Raw genomic sequence first — 21,282 nt, 5'->3', positions numbered from 1 at the left:
AGAGATGCTGCCTGCCCAAAGAATTACTCCAACACTTTGTATCTATCTTCGGTGTAAATCAGCATCTGCAGTTCCTTCCTACACATGGTGTCTGTGTGTCCTTGTGTCTATATCTAGATAACTGACCGATTTGCACTTGCCAACTTCTTTTTTTTAGTTTAGCGAAATAGGCCATTCGGCCCACCGGGTCCGCGCCGACCAGCGATCCCTGCATATTAACGGCATGCTACACACTAGGGACAATTTGTTACATTAACCAAGCCAATTAGCCTACAAACCTGAAGATAGACAATTAACCTACAAACCTGCACGTCTTTGGAGTGCGGGAGGAAGCCGAAGATCTCGGAGAAAACCCATATGGTCACGGGGAGAACGTAAAACTCTGTACAGACAGCACCCGTAGTCGGGAGCTAACCCGGGCCTCCGAAGCTGCATTCGCTGTAAGGCAGCAACTCTACCGCTGCGCCACCGTGCATCACTTGTGATTCATGTACATCGGCGCAAGCTAGGCTAATGATACACCGTAGGGAACAGAGTAAAAATTCAAGAGCAGTCTTGTCCCGCCTTTGTATCTTTTTTTAAAATTCAAATATCTTTGTTCTTTTGAATTCAAATTTTAGACTGAAGTCTGAGAGACTTCTGGGAGTCAACATGTAGAACAGCTGAATTCACTTCAAAGGCAAGTGACTAGGATTTCTGACAAGCTGTCTTGGAGAATAAATCAGTCTTTACTTTAGAGATACAGCTCGGATACAGGCCCTTCGGCCCATCGAGTCCGTGCCGTCCAACGATTTCCGTAGACTAGCCCAATCCTACACACACTAGGGACAATTTACAATTTTACCAAAGCCAATTCACCTACAAAGCTGCACGTCTTTGGAAAGTGGGAGGAAACCGGAGTACCCCGATAAAAACCCACGCAGGTCAAGGGGAGAACGTGCAAACTCCGTACAACCAGCACCCGTGGTCAGGATCGAATCCGGGTCTCTGGCGCTGTAAGGCAGCAACTCTACCGCTGCACCATCGTGCTGCCGTATTCATTGCTAGATTTCACCAAAATAACATACTACTTCCCAATGAAATTTAAACTAAAATATTTCACTGTTTAAACTGAAACAAAAACAAAGGAACAACATTGAGGTTTATTTGGAGTATTGTGAGTAGCTTTGGGCCCCATATCTGAGGAAGGATGTGCTGGCGTTGGAGAGGGTCCAGAGGAGGTTTACGAGAATGATCCCAGGAATCAGTGGGTTAACATATGACGAGCATTTGACGGCACTGGGCCTGTACTCGCTGGAGTTTAGAAGAATGAGGCGAGACCGCATTGAAACATACCAAATAGTGAAAGGCATGGATAGAGTGAATGTGGAGAGGATGTATTCCACTAGTGGGAGGGTCGATGAGTGTCGATGAGGCCAGAGACACATGAATAAAATTAACTACCTTTAGAAAGGAGGTGAAGAGGATTTTATTTGTCAGAGGGTGGTGAATCTGTGGAATTCATTACCAAGCCAATGGATATTTTTAAGGCGGCTATTGACAGATTTTTGATTAGGGAGCCAGGGGTTATGGGGAGAAGGCAGGAGAATGGGGTTGAGAGGCAAAGATAGATCAGCCATGATTGAATAGCGAAGTAGACTTAATGGGCCGAATGGCCTAATTCAAATCCTATAACATGAACATTAAGACAATCACATTTTTATTAGCACTTAATACATTTTATTTGAAATCATTTTAATACTGTTAAAACATGTCCAGAAAACATAATGGCAGTTCGAACAATCAAAATTGAAGAAATTATTAAGTAAAATAAATCTTTCTGTCAATTATTATGGCTAGATTTCATAAAGAACCTCGATGTTGAAAAACTGACTGCACCTTTACTGGGAAGGACTCCTCCAGTAATTATATAGTTTGCATAGTTAACCAATGATACATCAATAACTACCACTAAACCTCTAAAACAAACACACAAAGTAGATCTATTTTTAAAACATATTGAATTTGTAGACATCTCCAATGATAATAACGCCTGAACAGGTAAAATTAGTGAAAAATCTCATCATATTTTGCAAGAAAAAATTAGTTTAAAAAATACCCTAGAAAATTAATTTCCTTTCAGTTAAAATAGTTCAAATTTGCCCTGAGTGTCGTTAAAACATAATGAACTCACTTGTAAAATAAATATCCCAAAACTGTCATTTTCTGAAATTATTACATTTGAAGAACTTATCAATGAGTTAGAATTAAGTAAAAAGTTATTTGGTAGTTTAGATATTAGGTGAGATAAAAACACCACATACCTTCAAAAATTAGCTTTTCTAACAAAAGTTACATCTCAAATTACAAATGGATAACTTTGTTAGATCAAAGAGAATAGTTGAGGCAGGGACTATCCCAATGTTTAAGAAAGAGTTGTGCAGGTACATGGATAGGACAGGTTTGGATGGATATGGACCAAAGTGGGCAGGTGGGACTAGTGTAGCTGGGACATGTTGTGGGCAAGTTGGACCGAAGGGTCTGTTTCCACACTGTATCACTCGATGACTGTATGATTCTAAATTTTGAGTGTAGAAACTAAAGGGTCATTGGGTATTCCACCTCTAAGCTTTATACGTCTGTACTTGTTGATCTCCTTACTATTTTCAGTCCAATCTCGAGTCTTACTTAACTTTTAGACTTTACTTTAGAGATACAGTGCAGAAACAGGCCCTTCGGTCCACCATGCCCACGCAGACCAGCGATCACCCTGTACACTAGCACTACCCTACACACTAGGGACTATTTACAATTTTACCGAAGCCAATAAACCTACAAACAGGTACGTCTTTGGGGTGTGGGAGGAAACCCAGGGAGATTGTACAAACTCTTTACAGAGAGCACCTGTGGTCAGGATCGAACCAGGGTCTCTGGCGCTGTGAGGCAGCAAATCTACCGCTGCGCCTCCGTGCCACCTCTGAGTAGTTCTTAGTAGTTCTCAGTTCACCCAAGGGTGGCTGGCTTCTATAACACAGTGAGCTGTCCCCTACAAACGCAAAGCACCAGATCTCTGCTGAAATACAACTGCAAGTAGCATTGACAACAGTCCGCGCACAAGTCTGCTGCAATCTAATCAAGAACCAGAGGGTACAGGTTTAAGGTGAAGGGGGGAATATTTTATAGGAATCAGAGGGGTAAACCTTTCACACAAAGGGTAAGAGGTGCATGGAACGAGTTGCCGGAGGAGGTAGTTGAGGCAGGGACTATCGCATCATTTAAGAAGCAATTAGACAGATGCATGGATAGGACAGGTATAGAAGGATATGGGCCAAATGCAGGAAGGTGGGACTAGTGTAGATGGGGCAGGTTGGTCAGTGTGGACAAGTTGGGCCGAAGGGCCTGTTTCTACACTGTATGACGCTAAGGAAACTAGCGAGCATAGATCTAGTAGGAGATAAAATACTTCATGATAGCAACATAATTTTCACAGCTCATCATGATCGGTGGGCTTTCCAATTATGGCAGTTCATATTCCTTAAATCAAACTTCAAAGTCTTTGAGCAGATCAGAACCTTGCCTCTCCTCCCACAGCCTTACAGGGCAGTTAGGATTTATGCACCTTTAAGGGGATGATGTTAAGAAAATTCAAAAGAGATTATTCCAATGTACAAGGGATGCGATGATTAAAGGACCTGTCCCACTTTCACGACCTTTTTTACACGTGGACATTTTTCATCAGGCTAGAAAAACGCCCCGACCTGCTTGATGCCACGATTACCTACGACTAGCATCACGACCTACCTACGACCTCCTACGACCTCATGACGACCATGCTGCGAGTATGAGTCAAAGGCAAACTCGGCAGAGTTCGTGAATTAGGTCGTGAAAGTAGGACAGGCCCTTTAGTGTGTACGGGCGATCAATGGTCGGCTTGGACTCTGCGGGCCGAAGGGCCTGTTTCCATGCTGTATCTCTAAACTATATTAATACTGATTTAGATTCTACTGCACATTTGATAGGGAATAGATCATGAAAATATTCGGGAGTTTTACTCCATTGATATTCCCGCTTCACATCACCTTCATAACGTTATAGGGCGCGCCTACAGATATTTAAGATGGAGAAATTATTGCTTCTTAATAAATCGCAAAACAAGATGTTGCAAGGACGTTGCCAGGACTCGAGGGCCTGAGCTACAGGGAGAGGTTGGGCAGGCTAGGACTCTATTCCTTGGAGCGCAAGAGGATGAGGGGTGATCTTATAGAGGTGTACAAAATCATGAGAGGAATAGAGAGGGTGAATGCACCGAGTCGTTTAACTAAATTAGGGGAATCAAGAACCAGAGGACATGGGTTTAAGGTGAGAGGGCAAAGATTTAATAGGAACCTGAGGGGCAACATTTTTTCATGCATAGGGTGGTGGGTGTTTGGAACAAGGTGCCTGAGGAGGTGGTTGAGGCAGGTACTATCACAATGTTTAAGAAACATTTAGACAGGTACATGGATAGGACAGGTTTAGAGGGATATGGGCCAAACGCAGACAGGTGGGACTAGTGTAAATGGTCGGCATGGGCAAGATGGGCTGAAGGGCCTGTTTCCATGCTGGATGACTCTGTGACTCTAAAATACCTCACCTGTATTAGCAAAGATTCATATCCATTTATTCAGAGTTTTTTTTAGGAACAACTTTACATTTATGTAACTGTTTATCAAAGTGCTGCATAGAAAATCAGAACTAAATAAATCTCCCGTAATGCTGCAAATCACAATGTGCAAATAATCTAAATTAATTACTGATTGGTAAATTAATTTAATTTCAATCGAAAATAATACTCGACTGATGTAATCTTTAGTCAGCAGCGTTCCAATGCAACTGGTCTCGTGTCCAGGAAGTTGTGGGCAATGGATCAAGGAAGATGATTTTCTCATTTTAACGGCGGCACGGTGGCGCAGCTGGTAGAGTTGCTGCCTCACAGCACCAGAGACCCGGGTTCGACCCTGACCTCGGGTGCTGTCTGTGTGTGGAGTTTGCACGTTCTCCCTGTGACCTCGTGGGTTTCCTCTTGGTGCTCCGGTTTCTTCCCACATCCCAAAACTCGTGCGGGTTTGTAGGTTAATTAGCCTGTAAATTGCCCCCTAGTGTGGATGAGAAAGTGTGAACGGATGAACGATGGTCGGTGTGGAATCGGTGGGCTGAAGGGCCTGTATCAATGCTGTGCCGTTGAATCAATCAATCAAGGTGAGTGGACATATCATGTGGCAACTATGCTCTCCCTCTCTCACATTGTCTGGGGAAAATCACACGCACACACATATATATATATATATATATATATATACACATACATATATACATATGTGGGTGTGGGTATATACAGTATATATATATATATATATATATATGTGTGTGTCTATAGATATATAAGTGTGTGTCTGTGTGTTATGACTGAAAGATAGATCAGCCATGATTGAATGGCGAAGTAGACTTGATGGGCTAATTCTGCTAATCCAACTTATGAACATATGTATTATATATATATATATATATACACATATACTCTGCGGGTGAGCCAACATCTATGGAGAGAAGAAATTGGCGACGTTTCAGGTCGAGACTCTTCTGTCTCGATCCGAAACGTCGCCAATTCCTTCTCTCCACAGATGCTGCCTCACCCGTTGAGTTTCTCCAGCATTTTGTGTCTACCTTCAATTTTACCGGCATCTGCAGTTCTTTCTTAAACATATATATGTATATATATAAGAGTAACCACCAGGTTTCCCATCCATTGTACGTGCTACTGTCGGGACCCATCTTTGGTCTGACATCATTTAAGACTTTGAGGAGGATTCCTTGGGTTAATGTTTAGACACCTTCACACTGTTTGCCGTCAGCGTGACTTTCTGAGTTAACAGAAAGGCCGAATCCTTCTCATAATAAGCCGCTTCGTTCACAAACACCGGGTACACAGCACTGCTGCCGCTGTAAGTAATGGTCTTGCCGTCCAAGGTCAGGAACGAGGGGTCACCCGGATTCAGTTCTTTCCAGTCACTGTCCTGACAAAGAAACAAAAAGGTGTTTGTTTAATCACCGAACGTGGACACTAGTGGCAGCATCTGCACTTATTGACCACCCTAACTTGCCCCCAAACATAGAACAGTGCAGCACAGGAACAGGCCCTTCAGCCCACACTGTCTGTGCTGAATACATTATAAATACGGTATCTCTTTTATATATATATATACATATATATATATAAATACACACACACATATATATATATACACACGCACACACATATATATATATATATGTATATATATATATATACACATACACACACACACATATACATACATATATATGTATGTGTGTGTGTGTGTGTGTGTGTGTGTGTGTATAGATGTATATGTATATATATGTGTGCCTCTGTGTGTTATGACTGAAAGATAGATCAGCCATGATTGAATGGCAAAGAAGACTTGATGAGCTAATTCTGCTATTACAACTTATGAATATATGTATATATAGTATATACTCAGCGGGTGAGGCAACATCTATGGAGAGAAGGAATTGGCGACGTTTTGGGTCGAGACCCTTCTGTCAGGATCAACTCATATCTGCCTGTACATGATCCATATCCCTCCATTCCCTGCCTATCCAAAAGTCTCTTAAAAACCACTATTGTATCTGCCCCAGCAGTGCAACCCAGGCACTCACCGACCTCTGTGTTAAAAACTTGCCCCCCACATCCAGTTTAAACTTAGCTCCTCTCACTTTAAAGCTATGCCCCCTCGTATTTGATGTTTCCATCCTAGGAAAAAGGTTCTGACTGTCTACCCTGTCTATGCCTCTCATCATTTTATACACTTCTATCAGGTCTCCCCACAACCTCTGGTGTTCCAGAGAAAACAATCCATGTCTGTCCAACCTCTCCCTGTGGTTAATACCCCCTAACCCAGATATCATTCCAGGTCAAAGAAGGCAGTTCAGAATCAACCACATTTATCAGTAACGAATACAAAATTCCCTCAAGAACATAAATGAACCAGGTGTGTTTATAGTTTATTTCCCTCTTGACCCCATTCTCCCGTCTTCTCCCCATAACCCCTGATACCCGTACTAACCAAGAACCTGTCAATCTCCACATGTGAAATATCCATTGACTTGGCCTCCACAGCCTCTTGTGGCAATGAATTCCAGCATAATCAAGGACCAGTCTCACCCCGGTCATTCCCTCTTCTCCCCTCTCCCGTCAGGCAAGAGGTACTTTCGCGGTACGCGACTTTCGTCAGCAGCGGCCTCTGCAGTCCGTCTGCGTTTTTATTATTTTATGTCTATGTTTTTATGTAGTTTTTGTTATTTTTTGTTGGGGTATGTGTGTGGGGGGGTGGGGGTGGTGTGGGGAGGGAGGGGGTAACTTTTAAATCTCTCCCTGCACGGGAGACCCGACCTTTTCTTTGTCGGGTCTCCCTTGTCGTTGGGGCTGCAACGAGGAGCGGCCTCCAACAGGAAGACCGGGGGCTCTGGTGCCGACTACTCACCTCACCGTCGCGGAGCTGGCCGAGTCCAGAGCGGGTGGAGCTGTGGTGGACGCTGCTGCGGCCCGACCCCCGGAGATTCGGTGGCTGCAACTGCGGGTCTGGCGGACGGCGGCACCGGGAGCCCACGGGTCCCTGCTGGGTGACCGCTTTTCAGGGCTCCCGCAACGGCGACTTCTCCCGCCCGAGTTGCGGGGTTGAAGATCTCCTGGAGCGGGGCCTACATCATCGCCCCGCGCGGCTTGGAATGGCTGCGGGACTCTGCGAGCGCACGCCGGGGGCTCTAACATCAAGAACCCGGTGTGCGACCTTGCATCACCCGGCGTGGCTTTAATGGCCGCGGGACAATTCGCCATCGCCCGCCGGGGGCTTTGACTTTGACTCTGACATGGGGGGGTGAGTGCAGTGGAGAGATAAGTTTTTTGGCCTTCCATCACAGCAATGTGATGGATGTTTATGTAAATTATGTTGTGTCTTGGGTCTATTTGTTTGTAATGTATGGCTGCAGAAACGACATTTCGTTTGGACCTCAAGGGGTCCAAATGACAATAAATTGAATTGTATTGTATTGTATTGTATAGAAGTGTGAAAACGCACACCTCCAGATTCAGGGACAGTTTCTGTAATCAGGCAAATGACCCGTCCTCTCGCCAATTAGAGAGCGGTCCTGACCTACCATCGATCTCATTGGAGTCCTTCGAACCATCTTTAATTTAACTTTACATTTAACTTCACTAAACATTATACAGGTCCGCCCCTGATTTTCCAGCAACTGGATTCCCTGAGCCCCTCGCCTTTAATCTGGACAGAATTCCCCCCTTCCCCCAGAAGTCCGACATTCAAACGTCCAGCTCCTGTGATGGGGAGAAGGCAGGAACGGGGTACTGATTTGGGATGATCAGCCATGATCACATTGAATGGCGGTGCTGGTTCGAAGGGCTGAATGGCCTACTCCTGCACCTATTGTCTATTGTCTAAGTCCCCCTGAAAATGTGGTGCCTAGGTCAGGTGAGGCGACCGATCTCAACCTCACCTAGACTTCCACGACCGATCGGTGGGTCGAATTTGCCCCCTGCGGCCAGGATTCCGGAACTCCAGCCTGGCCAGAGCCGGCAGATCCGTTCCCATAGCCGACTTCCGCGGCCGTCTTTGTGGGCCGGTATCTCAGCCCCCCCCCCCACAAGGCCGTGACCTCTGTTGGTCCGGCAAAACAGATAATCCAGGAAGGCTCTGGAACCAAGGGTGCCGGAAAAACAATGGTGGAGCTGCATCCTTTATCCAGTGCCTATAGGGGGGTTGCAGGTAAGGTCACTGGGTAATAGGGCTTGACGCACGGAGCCACTCAATCCATCTGGAGGACATCCGTCACGTCCGGTATATGTTATTAATGCTAGAAACGCGTACTTTCCTACCTGTTAAAAACCACCAAAATGTTGAATTTTTGCGCTGTAAAAAATTGTGGGAGTCGGGGTAAGTGTGAGAGACATGTACCCAACTTCAGAATTCCAAACGTGAAGCGAAATGAAGGTATAGAGAAGCGAGAACTGAAGGGACAACAGCAGCTAAAGTGCTTGGTAAACATTGGCTGTGCAGATATCGAAAATGAAAATACTGGGAATGATCGCGTTTGCTCACTGCATTTCATCAAGTAAGGCATTATTTGTGTTTTTTCTTGATTTCTTTGGTATCTAAAAATTCTCAGAAGTGATAAATCTGGCTGTAAATTTTTCTTCAGATGCGTTTTCATTTTGTATGTAAAAACCCACTTGAGAACCATGGGCGATTTAAAAAAATTACAGCCAGATTTATCACTTCTGAAACTTTTTAGATGCCAAAGGAATTAAGAAAAAACACAAATAATGCCTTAGTTGATGAAATGCAGTGAGCAAATGGCCAATGTTCGCCAAGCACTCTGGCTGTTGTTGTCCCTTCAGCTCTCGCTTCTATCTACCGTCATTTCTCCTCACTTTTGGAATTCTGAAGTAGGCTAAATGTCTCACACGCTTATCCCGATTTCCATAATTATTTACAGCGCAAAAATGGACAATTTCAGCGGGTTTTAACGGGCCCGCTACGCTGGAAACAATGGTAAGTGCCTACCTGCAGTTCATCGCGTGTACTCCACTTGGAGTAGCGTAGCAACAGTACGGGTCATGGTTCGTGACCCGACTGCCGTGAAACCTCCCTATACTGTGGACAGCATGATCGCTGCTATGTACAGTCGTTCAGCTGACTGGTTAGCACGCAGCAAAAAGCTTTTCACCGTACCTCGGTACACGTGACAATCATAAACTAAACAAAACTAAATTGGTAACTTATGTTGGGTTAAAATCAATGAATCTTGCAACCTATGGTGCACTCACGCACACAACTTAGACTGTGGTTGTGCAATTTACACATCAGTTGGCCCAATGTAACAATTAAGTAACTAATCTGACTCAGAAAACACACAACATCTGACCAAGGAATTAAGTAATAGGTAGCCCCACGACTCAAAAGATTTGGTCTTCTGACCTTATGGAACAAGTTCATTCACAAAGCCGTGCTGTTATGCTAACCGGGGCGAGGTCTTGTACATTTATCAAACATTTATCAAACCCTACATTCAAACATCATGTTCCTCTGTTGACGAGGTTAAAGCCATGGACATTGTCCATATGGACTTCAGCAAGGCATGTGATACGGTTCCGCATGGTAGGCTGCTCTGGAAGGTTAGATCACATGGGATCCAGGGAGAGCTAGCTGACTGAATAGAAAATAGGCTTCATGGTAGAAAGCAAAGGGTAATGGTGGAAGATAGACACCAAGTGCTGGAGTAACTCAGTGGGCCAGGTAACATCTCTGGAGAATGCTCCCAGGAATGAGTGGGTAACATATGATGAGCGTTTGACGGCACTGGGGCCTGTACTCGTTGGAGTTTAGAAGGACGAGGGGGCCCCTCATTGAAACACACCAAATAGTGAAAGGCCTGGATGGAGTGAATGTGGAGAGGATGTTTCCACTTATGGGGGAATCTAGGACCAGGGGTCACAGCCTCAGAATTAAAGGTCGTTCCTTTAGGAAGGAGATGAGGACGAATTTCTTTAGTCAGTGGGTGGTGAATCTGTGGAATTCATTGCCACAGAAGGCTATCTTATCTTTCTATCTTATAGAAACTTACAACATTTTTAAGGGGTTGGACAGGCTAGATGCAAGATGATTGTTCCCGATGTTGGGGAAGTCCAGAACAAGGGGTCACAGTTTAAGGATAAGGGGGAAGTCTTTTAGGACCGAGATGATAATTTTTTTTTCACACACAGAGTAGTGAATCTGTGGAATTCTCTGCCTCAGAAAGTAGTTGAGGCCAGTTAATTGGCTATATTTAAGAGGGAGTTAGATGTGGCCCTTGTGGCTAAAGGGATCAGGGGGTATGGAGAGAGGGAAGGTATGGGACACTGAGTTGGATGATCAGCCATGATCATATTGAATGGCGGTGCAGGCTCGAAGGGCCGAATGGCCTAATTCTGCACCTATCACTTATGAACTGATGAAAAAGAATAGTTGACGTTTCCCTCGGATTAGATCCTCATTAGATCCGCTCCCCTGACCCAAGGACAATAGCAGCAACTTCCCCGCACCATCCACACAACAGATGACCCTCATCTATGGCATCGCTCAGATAAAGAGTAAGCGCAAGGAACCGCAGATGCTGCAATCCTGAACAAAAACACAAAGTGCTGGAGGAGTAACTCATTAAATACTAGAGGGCATAGCTTTAAGGTGAGAGGGGCAAAGTTGAAAGGAAATATGCAGGGCAATCTCTATTCACACAGAGGGTGGTGAGTGCCTGGAACACACTGCTGGGGGCAGTGGTTGAGACAGATACACCAGTGGTGTTTAAGAGACTGTTGGATCGGCATGTGGATATGTAGGTAATAGAGGGATATGGATTATCTATGGAGGTCCTTCTGCAGTTGTACAGAGCCCTAGTGAGACCACACCTGGAGTATTGTGTGCAGTTTTGGTCCCCTAATTTGAGAAAGGACATTCTTGCTATTGAGGGAGTGCAGCGTTGGTTTAAAAGGTTAATTCCCGGGATGGCGGGACTGTCATATGCTGAGAGAATGGAGCGGCTGGGCTTGTACACTCTGGAGTTCAGAAGGATGAGAGGGCATCTCATTGAACATATAAGATTGTTAAGGGTTTGGACACGCTAGAGGTAGGAAACATGTTCCCGATGTTTGGGAGACCAGACCAGGGGCCACAGTTTAAGAATAAGGAGTAAGCCATTTAGAACGGAGACGAGGAAACACTTTTTCTCACAGAGAATGGTGACTCTGCCTCAGAGGGCGGTGGAGGCAGGTTCTCTGGATGCTTTCAAGAGAGAGCTAGATAGGGCTCTAAAAAATAGCAGAGTCAGGGGATATGGGGAGAAGGCAGGAACGGGGTACTGATTGGGGATGATCAGCCATGATCATATTGAATGGCGGTGCTGGCTTGAAGGGCCGAAAGGCCTACTCCTGCACCTATTGTCTATTGTCTATTGATTATGCGTGGGCAGATAAGAGTTGGTCTTGGCATCATGTTCAACGCAGACATTGCGGGCCGAAGGGCCTGTTCTTGTGCTGTACTGCTCTACGTTCTACCTCAGCGGGTCAGGCAGCATCTCTGGAGAAGGTGGATAGGTTGAGGAGATGGCGCAGTGGAGGAGTAAGAAGTAGCCTATCCACGTTCTCCAGAGATGCTGCCTGACCCGCTGAGTTACTCCAGCACTCGGTGTCTTTTGATCATTTGGATAAATCTCTTCAGCATTCTCTACATGCGTTCATGTGATTGGAGCCCTCACAACGAAGGCCAGATTTCTTGGAAGGAAGGCGAGAGAGAGGGAGACAGCGATGAGGAATATACATTTCACACATACCTGCAGCTGAGGGTGAATGATGCCAATAATCTGTCCTTCCTCATCCCTGGGGTAGTTGACCTTCTCAAATGCCTTGTAAACGTCAAGCGTACATGGTGGGAATTCCTTGCCTACATGGATATAAATATTGGTTCCATGAGTTGAATTTAGTTTAGTTTAGTTTAGAGATACAGCGCAAAAACAGGCCCTTCGGCCCTCCGAGTCCGCACCGACCTGCGATCCCCGCACATTAACGCTATCTACACACACTAAGGACAATTTACATTTACCAAGCCAATTAACCTAATTAACCTGTACCTCTTTGGAGTGAGGGGGTAAATCGAAGATCTCGGTGAAAACCCACGCAGGTCACGGGGAGAACGTACAAACTCCGTACAGACGGCACCCGGAGTCAGGATCGAACCGGGGACCCGGGACTCTGGCGCTGTGAGGCAGCAACTCTACCATTGCGCCACCATGCCGGTCCATCACAGGGTGAATCACAGAAGGATTCAGACCAGTGGTTTAGACCAGCGGGCCGCACAGCCGAACTCCATTAGACTGCGGCCTACCGAGGGAAGAAGCTGCCTCTGAACCCGGCCCTGCTCATCCCCGGCTCCTCATGGAGGTCACCATGGATCAGGTAAATGCACAGAGTCTCTTGCCCAGAGTAGGGGAATCGACAACCAGAGGACATACTCTAGGTTTAAGGTGAGGAGGGAAAGATTTAATAGGAACTATTTCACACAAAGGGTGTTGGGTGTATGGAACGAGCTGCTGGAAGAGATAGTTGAGGCCGGGACTATTGCAATGTTTAAGAAACATTTAAACAGTACAACGATAGGACAGATTTAGAGGGATATGGGCCAAAGGCAGGCTGGTGGGATTAGTGTAGATGGGATATGTTGGTCGGTATGGGCAAGTTGGGCCGGAGGACCTGTTTCCATGCTGTGTGACTCTATGACTCTGTAGCTTCCTTGGGTCATCTCCATGACTTACTCTCCTGTGTCTCTCTGGATCACTGGCACATCCAGAACTTCATTGGTGCACCACTCCCAATAAAAGACAGGTACATGGATAGGAAAGATTTAGAGGGATGTGGGCCAAATGCTGGCAGGTGGGACTAATGTCATCTCGGTCAGCATGGGAAGGTTGGGCCGAATGGCCTGTTTTGAAGTTGTATGACTCGATGACACTCAAAACATCCTGCCAACGTTAAATACCCATCTAAGTCCACTCTCCATTTCCCAATAGCCATCCCATCTTCTATCCATGCCAATAGATATTCTATGCCAATAAGATCTTATCTTATTCTATGCCAATAGGATCTTATAGAAACATATAAAATTAGAAACATAGAAACATTGAAAATAGGTGCAGAAGGAAGCCATTTGGCCCTTCGAGCCAGCACCGCCATTCATTGTGATCATGGCTGATCGTCCCCAATCAATAACCTGTGCCTGCCTTCTCCCCATATCCCTTGATCCCACTAGCCCCTAGAGCTCTATCTAACTCTCACTTAAATCCATCCAGTGATTTGGCCTCCACTGCCCTCTGTGGCAGGGAATTCCACAAATCCACAACTCTCTGGGTGAAAAAGTTTTTTTCTCACCTCAGTCTTAAATGGCCTCCCCTTTATTCTAAATTATAAAAGGAATGGACAAGCTGGATACAGGAACAATGTTCCCAATGTTGGGGGAGTCCAGAACCAGGAGCCACAGTCTAAGAATAAAGTGGAGGTCATTTCACTGGATGAATTTAAAAGAGAGTTCCGGAGGCTAGCAGAATCAAGGGATATGGGGAGAAGGCAGGCACGGGTTACAGATTGTGGATGATCAGCCATGATCACAATGAATGGCGGTGCTGGCTCAAAGGGCCAAATAGCCTCCTCCTGCAACTATTTTCTATGTTTCTAATAGGTTCTTAGAATGACGACACAAAGAACTGCAGATGCTGCTTTACAAAAAAAAGACACAGTGCAGGTGTAATTAAGCGGGTCAGGCAGTACCTCTGGAGAACATGGATAGGCACCCATTTCTCCCACGATCTCATCCCCTTCCTCCTGTCCCCTTCCACCTAGATCCCTTCCTCTGACCACATTTCACGCCTCTTCTCTCTTTAGCTCCTTATCTCACAGCCTTTTGACCTTTTATATCTAGTATTTGTCCACCCACCTGCCAAGCACCCCACCCCACCCCCCCCCCTCCCCACCTGTATCCACCTATCACCCGGCAGGCTTTGTCCCACCTCTACCTCTCTTCCAGCTTTCTCTCCCCGACTGCAATCAGTCTGAAGAAGGGTCCCGACCCAAAATGTCACCTATCCATGTTCTCCAGAGATGCTTTAATTCCCCTTCCCATTCCCACACTGACCTTTCTGTCCTGAACCTCCACCATTGTCAGTGTGAGACCACACGCAAATTGGAGGAACAGCACCTCATATTTCACTTGGGCAGCTTACCCCAGTGGTATGAATATTGTTTTCTCTAACTTCAAGTAATCCTTGCATCCCCTCTCTCTCCGCCCCTCCCCCACCCTAGTCATTGTACTAGTTTCACTGTCGTCCTGGTGAGTTTCATTGTCTCGTTTTCACCCGGCCCACAGCTAACAATGGCCTGTTTTCTTTATCATAATTACTATCTTGCATATAGAAACATAGAAAATAGGTGCAGGAGGAGGCCATTCGGCCCTTCGAGCCAGCACCGCCATTCATTGTGATCATGGCTGATCGTCCCCAATCAATAACCCGTGCCTGCCTTCTCCCCATATCCCTTGATTCCACCAGCCCCCAGAACACTATCTAACTCTCTCTTAAATCCATCCAGTGAATTGGCCTCCACTGCCCTCTGTGGCAGGGAATTCCACAAATTCACAACTCTCTGGGTGGAAAACCTTTTTCTCATATCTTTCATTCATTTGCTCTATACCTCTCTATATGACCATCCATATCTCTCGTTTCCCTCTCCCCTGACTCTCTGTCTGAAGAAGGGTGTCGACCCTAAATGTCACCCATTCCTTTTCTCCAGAGATGCTGCCTGACCCGCTGAGTTACTCCAGCTTTTTGTGTCTTTTCCTTGTTAACAGAATGACATCTGGATGGCAAGAGTTAAATAGACAATAGACAATAGACAATAGGTGCAGGAGTTGGTCATTTCGCCCTTCGAGCCAGCACCACCATTCAATGTGATCATGGCTGATCATCCCCAATCAGTACCCCGTTCCTGCCTTCTCCCCATATCCCCTGACTCCGCTATTTTTAAGAGCCCTATCTAGCTCTCTCTTGAAAGCATCCAGAGAAGCATAAAGAGGAGAGATGATTGAAACTGGAATTGTACTGGCTGTGTATTTGGAAGGGTAAAGGTTGATTGGATTGAGGTTATCAATATATAGAGGAAACAAGATGAACTAGATAGGGCCGGTTGGGGAATTCAGGATGAGGGGACAGAGTCTAAAAATTCACCAAGCAGAGAGTGGTAGGAAATGCTACTCTCGACTGCATATTGTAATAGATACTAGGTTAATGAGTAACTGAAAATCTGATGTTGCTATCTTATTGCTAACCCAAAACTATTCAAAGCTACAGGAGAAAGGAGATGTTTGGAGTGTGGTCACACATTACCAACAGTATTGACAGGCTCAAGGACTTAAAGGGAAAGCTCCCATTTAGTTTTAGTTTTGCTTTTAAGACTTTGGACCTAAGAGATACAGCACAGAAACAGGCCCTTTGCCACACCGCGTCCTCGCCGACCAGCGATCACCCCGTACACTCGCGCTATCCCACGCACTACGGACAATTTACGATTTTACCAAAGCCAATTGATCTGCAGACCTGCACGTCTTTGGAGTGCGGGATGAAACTGGAGCACCTGGAGAAAACCCATGCGGTCGCAGGGAGAACGTGCAAACTCCACACAGACAGCAGATGAGGTCAGGATTGAACCCAGGTCCAGCGCTATAAGGCAGCAACTCTACCGCTGCGCCACTCTACCGCCCTCATTACGCCATTGTGCCACTCTTTAGACATACAGTGATGAAACAGGCCCTTCAGCCCACCATGTCCGTGCCGACCACCGATCATCCGTACACTAGTGACAATTTACAGAGGCCGATTAACCTAAAAACCTTTGGAATGTGAGAGGAAACAGGAGAAAACACACGTGGTCACAGGGTGAACGTGCAAACTCCACATGGACAGCGCCCGAGGTCAGGATCGAACCTGGGTCTCTGGCGCTGTGAGGCAGCAGCTCTACCGCTACACCACTGTGCCACCGTTTATACACTGCCGTTGTATGGCAGCCCAGTAGCTCCATGTCATCCTATTTTCTCATCCACTCCCGACACACGAGGGGCAATTTTACAGAGGGCCCATTAACCTACAAACCCGCACGTCTTTGGAAAGAGGAGGTAACCCAGGTGATCAATGATAGAACATGCAAACTCCACACAGATAGCATCCGTGGTCAGGATCGAACCCGGGTCTCCGGTACTGCGAGGCAGCGGCTCTACCAGCTGTGCCACCGTGCCGCTCTGAACAAACAATGGCAAGGCTCAGTCTCACCTTCATTGTAGAATTGTGTGAAGTCCAACGCACTATTGACCAGCTTCCTCATGTTCTCCAAAATGTTTGCCCTCACCACACCTTGTGGCTGGGGTCCCACTTCCAGACCTGTGGAAGGCAGAGAGAAAATACATTTCACAGGGTGGTACAGCGATAGAGTTGCTGCCTTGCAGCGCCAGAGACCCGGGTTCGATCCTGACCTCGGGTGCTGTCTGTACGGAGTTTGTACGTTTGTAAGGATGCGGTACAGCGCGCCGCGCTCGGCAGGCCGGATGATTACGGGAAAAAAATACGCCTGTGGGCCGGATGATTTCGGGTTACGGGCCGCATTCGGCCCGGGGGCCGTAGGTTGCCGACCCCTGCGTTAGACCTTGCAAGCCCCTCTTCACTACATCAGAAAGCAGAGCATTAGGTGGATTTGGGGTTTGCCTCACTTGGCTGATGCATTCTAGCTGCTCGGATCTCATGACTTCCATGCTCCAGGTACCCTGCCCAGTCAAAGAGCCCTCTCCTCCAGTTATCTCCCCTCTACTTTCAGTCTGAAGAAGGGTCCCGACCCGAAACATCACCCATCCTTTTTCTCAGTGTTAGCTGTGAGGAGGATGCTAGGAGGCTGTAAGGTGACCTGGATAGGTTGGGTGAGTGGGCAAATGCATGGCAGATGCAGTATAATGTGGATAAATGTGAGGTTATCCACTTTGGTGGCAAAAACCGGAAAGTAGACTATTATCTGAATGGTGGCCGATTAGGAAAAGGGGAGATGCAACGAGACCTGGGTGTCATGGTACACCAGTCATTGAAAGTAGGAATGCAGGTGCAGCAGGCAGTGAAGAAAGCAAATGGTATGTTAGCATTCATAGCAAAAGGATTTGAGTATAAGAGCAGGGAGGTTCTCCTGCAGTTGTACAGGGTCTTGGTGAGACCACACCTGGAGTATTGCGTACAGTTTTGGTCTCCTAATCTGAGGAAAGACATTCTTGCCATAGAGGGAGTACAGAGAAGGTTCACCAGACTGATTCCTGGGATGGCAGGACTTTCATATGAAGAAAGACTGGATAGACTCGGCTTGTACACGCTAGAATTTAGAAGATTGAGGGGGAATCTTATAGAAACTTACAAAATTCTTAAGGGGTTGGACAGGCTAGATGCAGGAAGATTATTCCCGATGTTGGGGAAGTCCAGAACTAGGGTCACAGTTTAAGGATAAGAGGGAAGTCTTTTAGGACAGAGATGAGAAATTATTTTTTACACAGAGAGTGGTGAATCTGTGGACTTCTCTGCCACAGAAGGTAGTTGAGGCCAGTTCATTGGCTATATTTAAGAGGGAGTTAGATGTGGCCTTTGTGGCTAAAGGGATCAGGGGGTATGGAGAGAAGGCAGGGATGGGATATTGAGTAGGATGATCAGCCATGATCATATCGAATGGCGGTGCAGGCTCGAAGGGCCGAATGGCCTATTCCTGCACCTATTCTCTATGTTTCTATGTTTGCGTCTATCTTCAGTATGTACCAGCATCTGCAGGTCCTTTCTACACAAAGAGCCCTCGTCCACTTATAATACTTTGGTACTTTGAATCGACTCCAAAATGCATTGGCTGGTCTACGAGGGTAATGAAAAATAATGGATTAGGGGCAGCACAGTGGCGCAGCGGTAGAGTTGCTGCCTTACAGCACCAGAGATCCGGGTTCCATCCTGACTATGGGTGCTGTCTGTATGGAGTTTGTACGTTCTCTCTGTAACCATGTGGGTTTTCTCCAGGTGCAGCGGTTTCCTCCCACACTCCAAAGAGGGAGCGGATAAAACCTAATCCTGCTCCAGGAAGGGAAGGAGATTTGGAGACAGCACATGGAAACCACCGAGTCTACGCTGACCATCGATCACCAGTAGCGTAGTTCTAAGTAATCCCAGTTTGGCATCCTACACCTTTGTGGCAATTTACAGAAGCCAATTCGCCTACAAACCCGCATGTCGTTGGAATGTGGGAGGAAACTGAAGCACCCGGAGAAAGCCCACGTACAGACAGCACCCGTAGTCAGGATCAAACCCGGGTTTCTGACGCTGTGAGGCGGCAGCTCTTCCAACTGCGCCACTGCGTTGGAAATTTTCAGAGTTCAGCCATCTAATTCACCGCAAAGTCTACACCAAAGGTCAGAGCCAAGTCACAGAGCGAGCTTTGTGAAGTGTGTACTTTTGCACAAGATAAATTTGCACTGAAATCAATGCAGGGAAGCATCAAGTTCCAAGTCTATTCGCCAGTGCGTTCGGAATGAACTTTGCTCTGGTGTCAGCCACAAACATTACTCCGTGCCGGCTGTAAATCCATTCTCGCTGCACCCACTCCCCAGCGTTCCCGCTTGGTTTATAAGCAGCACAGGCGACACTTTTAGTTTTTTTTAAGTTTAGTTTAGAGATACAAGGTGGAAACAGGCCCTTCGGCCCACCGAGTCCGCGCCGACCAGCGATCCCCGCACATTAACACCACCCTACAGACACCAGGGACAATTTACAATTTACACCAAGCCAATTAACCTATAAACCTGTACGTCTTTGGAGTGTGGGAGGAAACCGAAGATCTCAGAGAAAACCCACGCGGTCACGGGGAGACGTACAGGACACCACAGGGAGATCCTTTTTCCCTGTGGCTATCAAACTGTACAACTCTTCCCCCTTCTGTCGTGGGGTAGGCTGACTGTTTTGTAGTGTTCAAGAGCTTGATGGCTGTTGGGAAGAAGCTGTTCTTGAACCTGCTGGTCACAGTTTTCAGACTCCTGCACCTTCTTCCCGATGGTAGGAATGAAATGTGAGCGTGGAGGGGAGGTGACACGTTCCAAAATGTGGATGTGGAAGATACTGAGTCAAAACAGCCTTTGTTTTCATTCAAATCTGTTGTGCAGTTGCCCTGGTCGGGACTGTAGGCGGACGTCACAGTGCCCATGTACTAAACGTTCTACAATTGTTAATCTGTGCATTAAATGCTGGGTCCCAAATCCACTCCATTGACGTGCCAGTGAAATTTAGCAGGCCAGGGTGAAATGTGTGCCTGCTATTGTGCAGTACTCCTGACTAGGCAAGAGAATTATAGGCAGCATAGTGTTGCAGCGGAAGAGTTACTGACTTACAGCGCCAGAAACCCGGGTTTGATCCTGACCGCGGGCGCTGTCTGCACGGAGTTTGTACGTTCTCCCTGTGACCGCGTGGAGTTTTCTCCGGGAGCTCCGGTTTCCTCCCACACGCCAAAGACGTAAAGGTTTGTAGGCTAATTGGCTTTGATAAAATTGTAAATTGTCCCTAGTGTGTAGGACAGTGCTAGTGTACGGGGTGATCGCTGGTGGGTGTGGGCTCGGTGGGCCGAAGGGTCTATTTCCGTACAGTATCTCTAAAGTGTAAAGGATTTCTGTTCTTAGGCAGAGGGCAGTTTTCCCAAACAGTAAATCATGATCTTTCTTGCGGAAATGTCCGCGTACACCTCACGTCATTGCTTACCCACAGAGTGCTTGGCAACCATTCTTATCGCACCGTATTGAACCGCTGCGTTTTCAAGCAGCAGCACGTTACAATTACTAAACGCCAACGTATTCTAGAGAGGAAAGAGCACATTCATTAGACATGAGATTCATTCCAATTGCCCCTGGGAAATCATTGTCTCCCCTCTTCACTCCTTATCTCATATCATTTTAATCTCTGGCCTTTACCCACCCATCAACTAATCACCGGTATCCACCTATCACTTAAAAAAGGCACAATGTGCTGGAGTAACTCATTGGGTCAGTTTGTATCTCTCTGGAGAACATGGATAGGTGATGTATTAAAAAGGAACTGAGGTTATAAAACAGACTATCTTTAATCGGACTTCACTGGACATTGTCTTGCACTAGACGTTGTTCCCGTTACCATGTATCTACTCACTGTGTGAAAAAGTTCACTTAGAAACAGATAAAGACAAATACTTAAGACCTGCGGCAGCTGAGGAAGCACAATCTGCCACAGGCAATGATGATCCAATTCTACACGGCCATCGTAGAGTCTGTCCTTACCTTCTCCATCAAGGTCTGGTTTGGCTCAGCCACCAAGCACGACACCTGGAGGCTGCAGCGAATCGTCCGATCAGCTGAGAAGGTTATTGCCTTCCCTCCATTGATGAACTGTACACTGTAAGGGCCAGGAAGCAAGCGGGCAAGATCATCTCTGACCCCTCTCACCATGGCCACAAACTCTTTGAATCACTTCCCTCTGGAAGGCGACTCCGGATTGTCAAAGCTGCCACAGCCAGACTTAAAAACAGCTTTTATCCACCAGTAGTTGCTCTACTCAACAGCCAAAATCTGTAGC

General features: G+C 46.5%; 1 protein-coding gene across 1 annotated transcript in view; it reads right to left on the bottom strand.

Moving 5' to 3' along the window:
- Positions 1-5,652: 5,652 nt before the first annotated feature.
- aspa (aspartoacylase) overlaps positions 5,653-21,282 on the bottom strand; it is a 35,479-nt gene continuing 19,849 nt past the window's right edge. Inside the window, exons 3-6 of the mRNA XM_033045646.1 lie at positions 20,437-20,530; positions 16,954-17,061; positions 12,418-12,527; positions 5,653-6,032 (exon numbers count right to left, since the gene is read on the bottom strand). Coding sequence (XP_032901537.1) covers positions 5,835-6,032; positions 12,418-12,527; positions 16,954-17,061; positions 20,437-20,530 — 510 coding nt within the window. The 3' untranslated portion in view covers positions 5,653-5,834. The remainder of the gene's footprint in view (positions 6,033-12,417; positions 12,528-16,953; positions 17,062-20,436; positions 20,531-21,282) is intronic.

This window comes from Amblyraja radiata, chromosome 28 (assembly GCF_010909765.2).
Source record: "Amblyraja radiata isolate CabotCenter1 chromosome 28, sAmbRad1.1.pri, whole genome shotgun sequence".
NCBI lineage: Eukaryota > Metazoa > Chordata > Chondrichthyes > Rajiformes > Rajidae > Amblyraja > Amblyraja radiata.
This window is presented reverse-complemented; position numbering and strand designations above follow the sequence as displayed.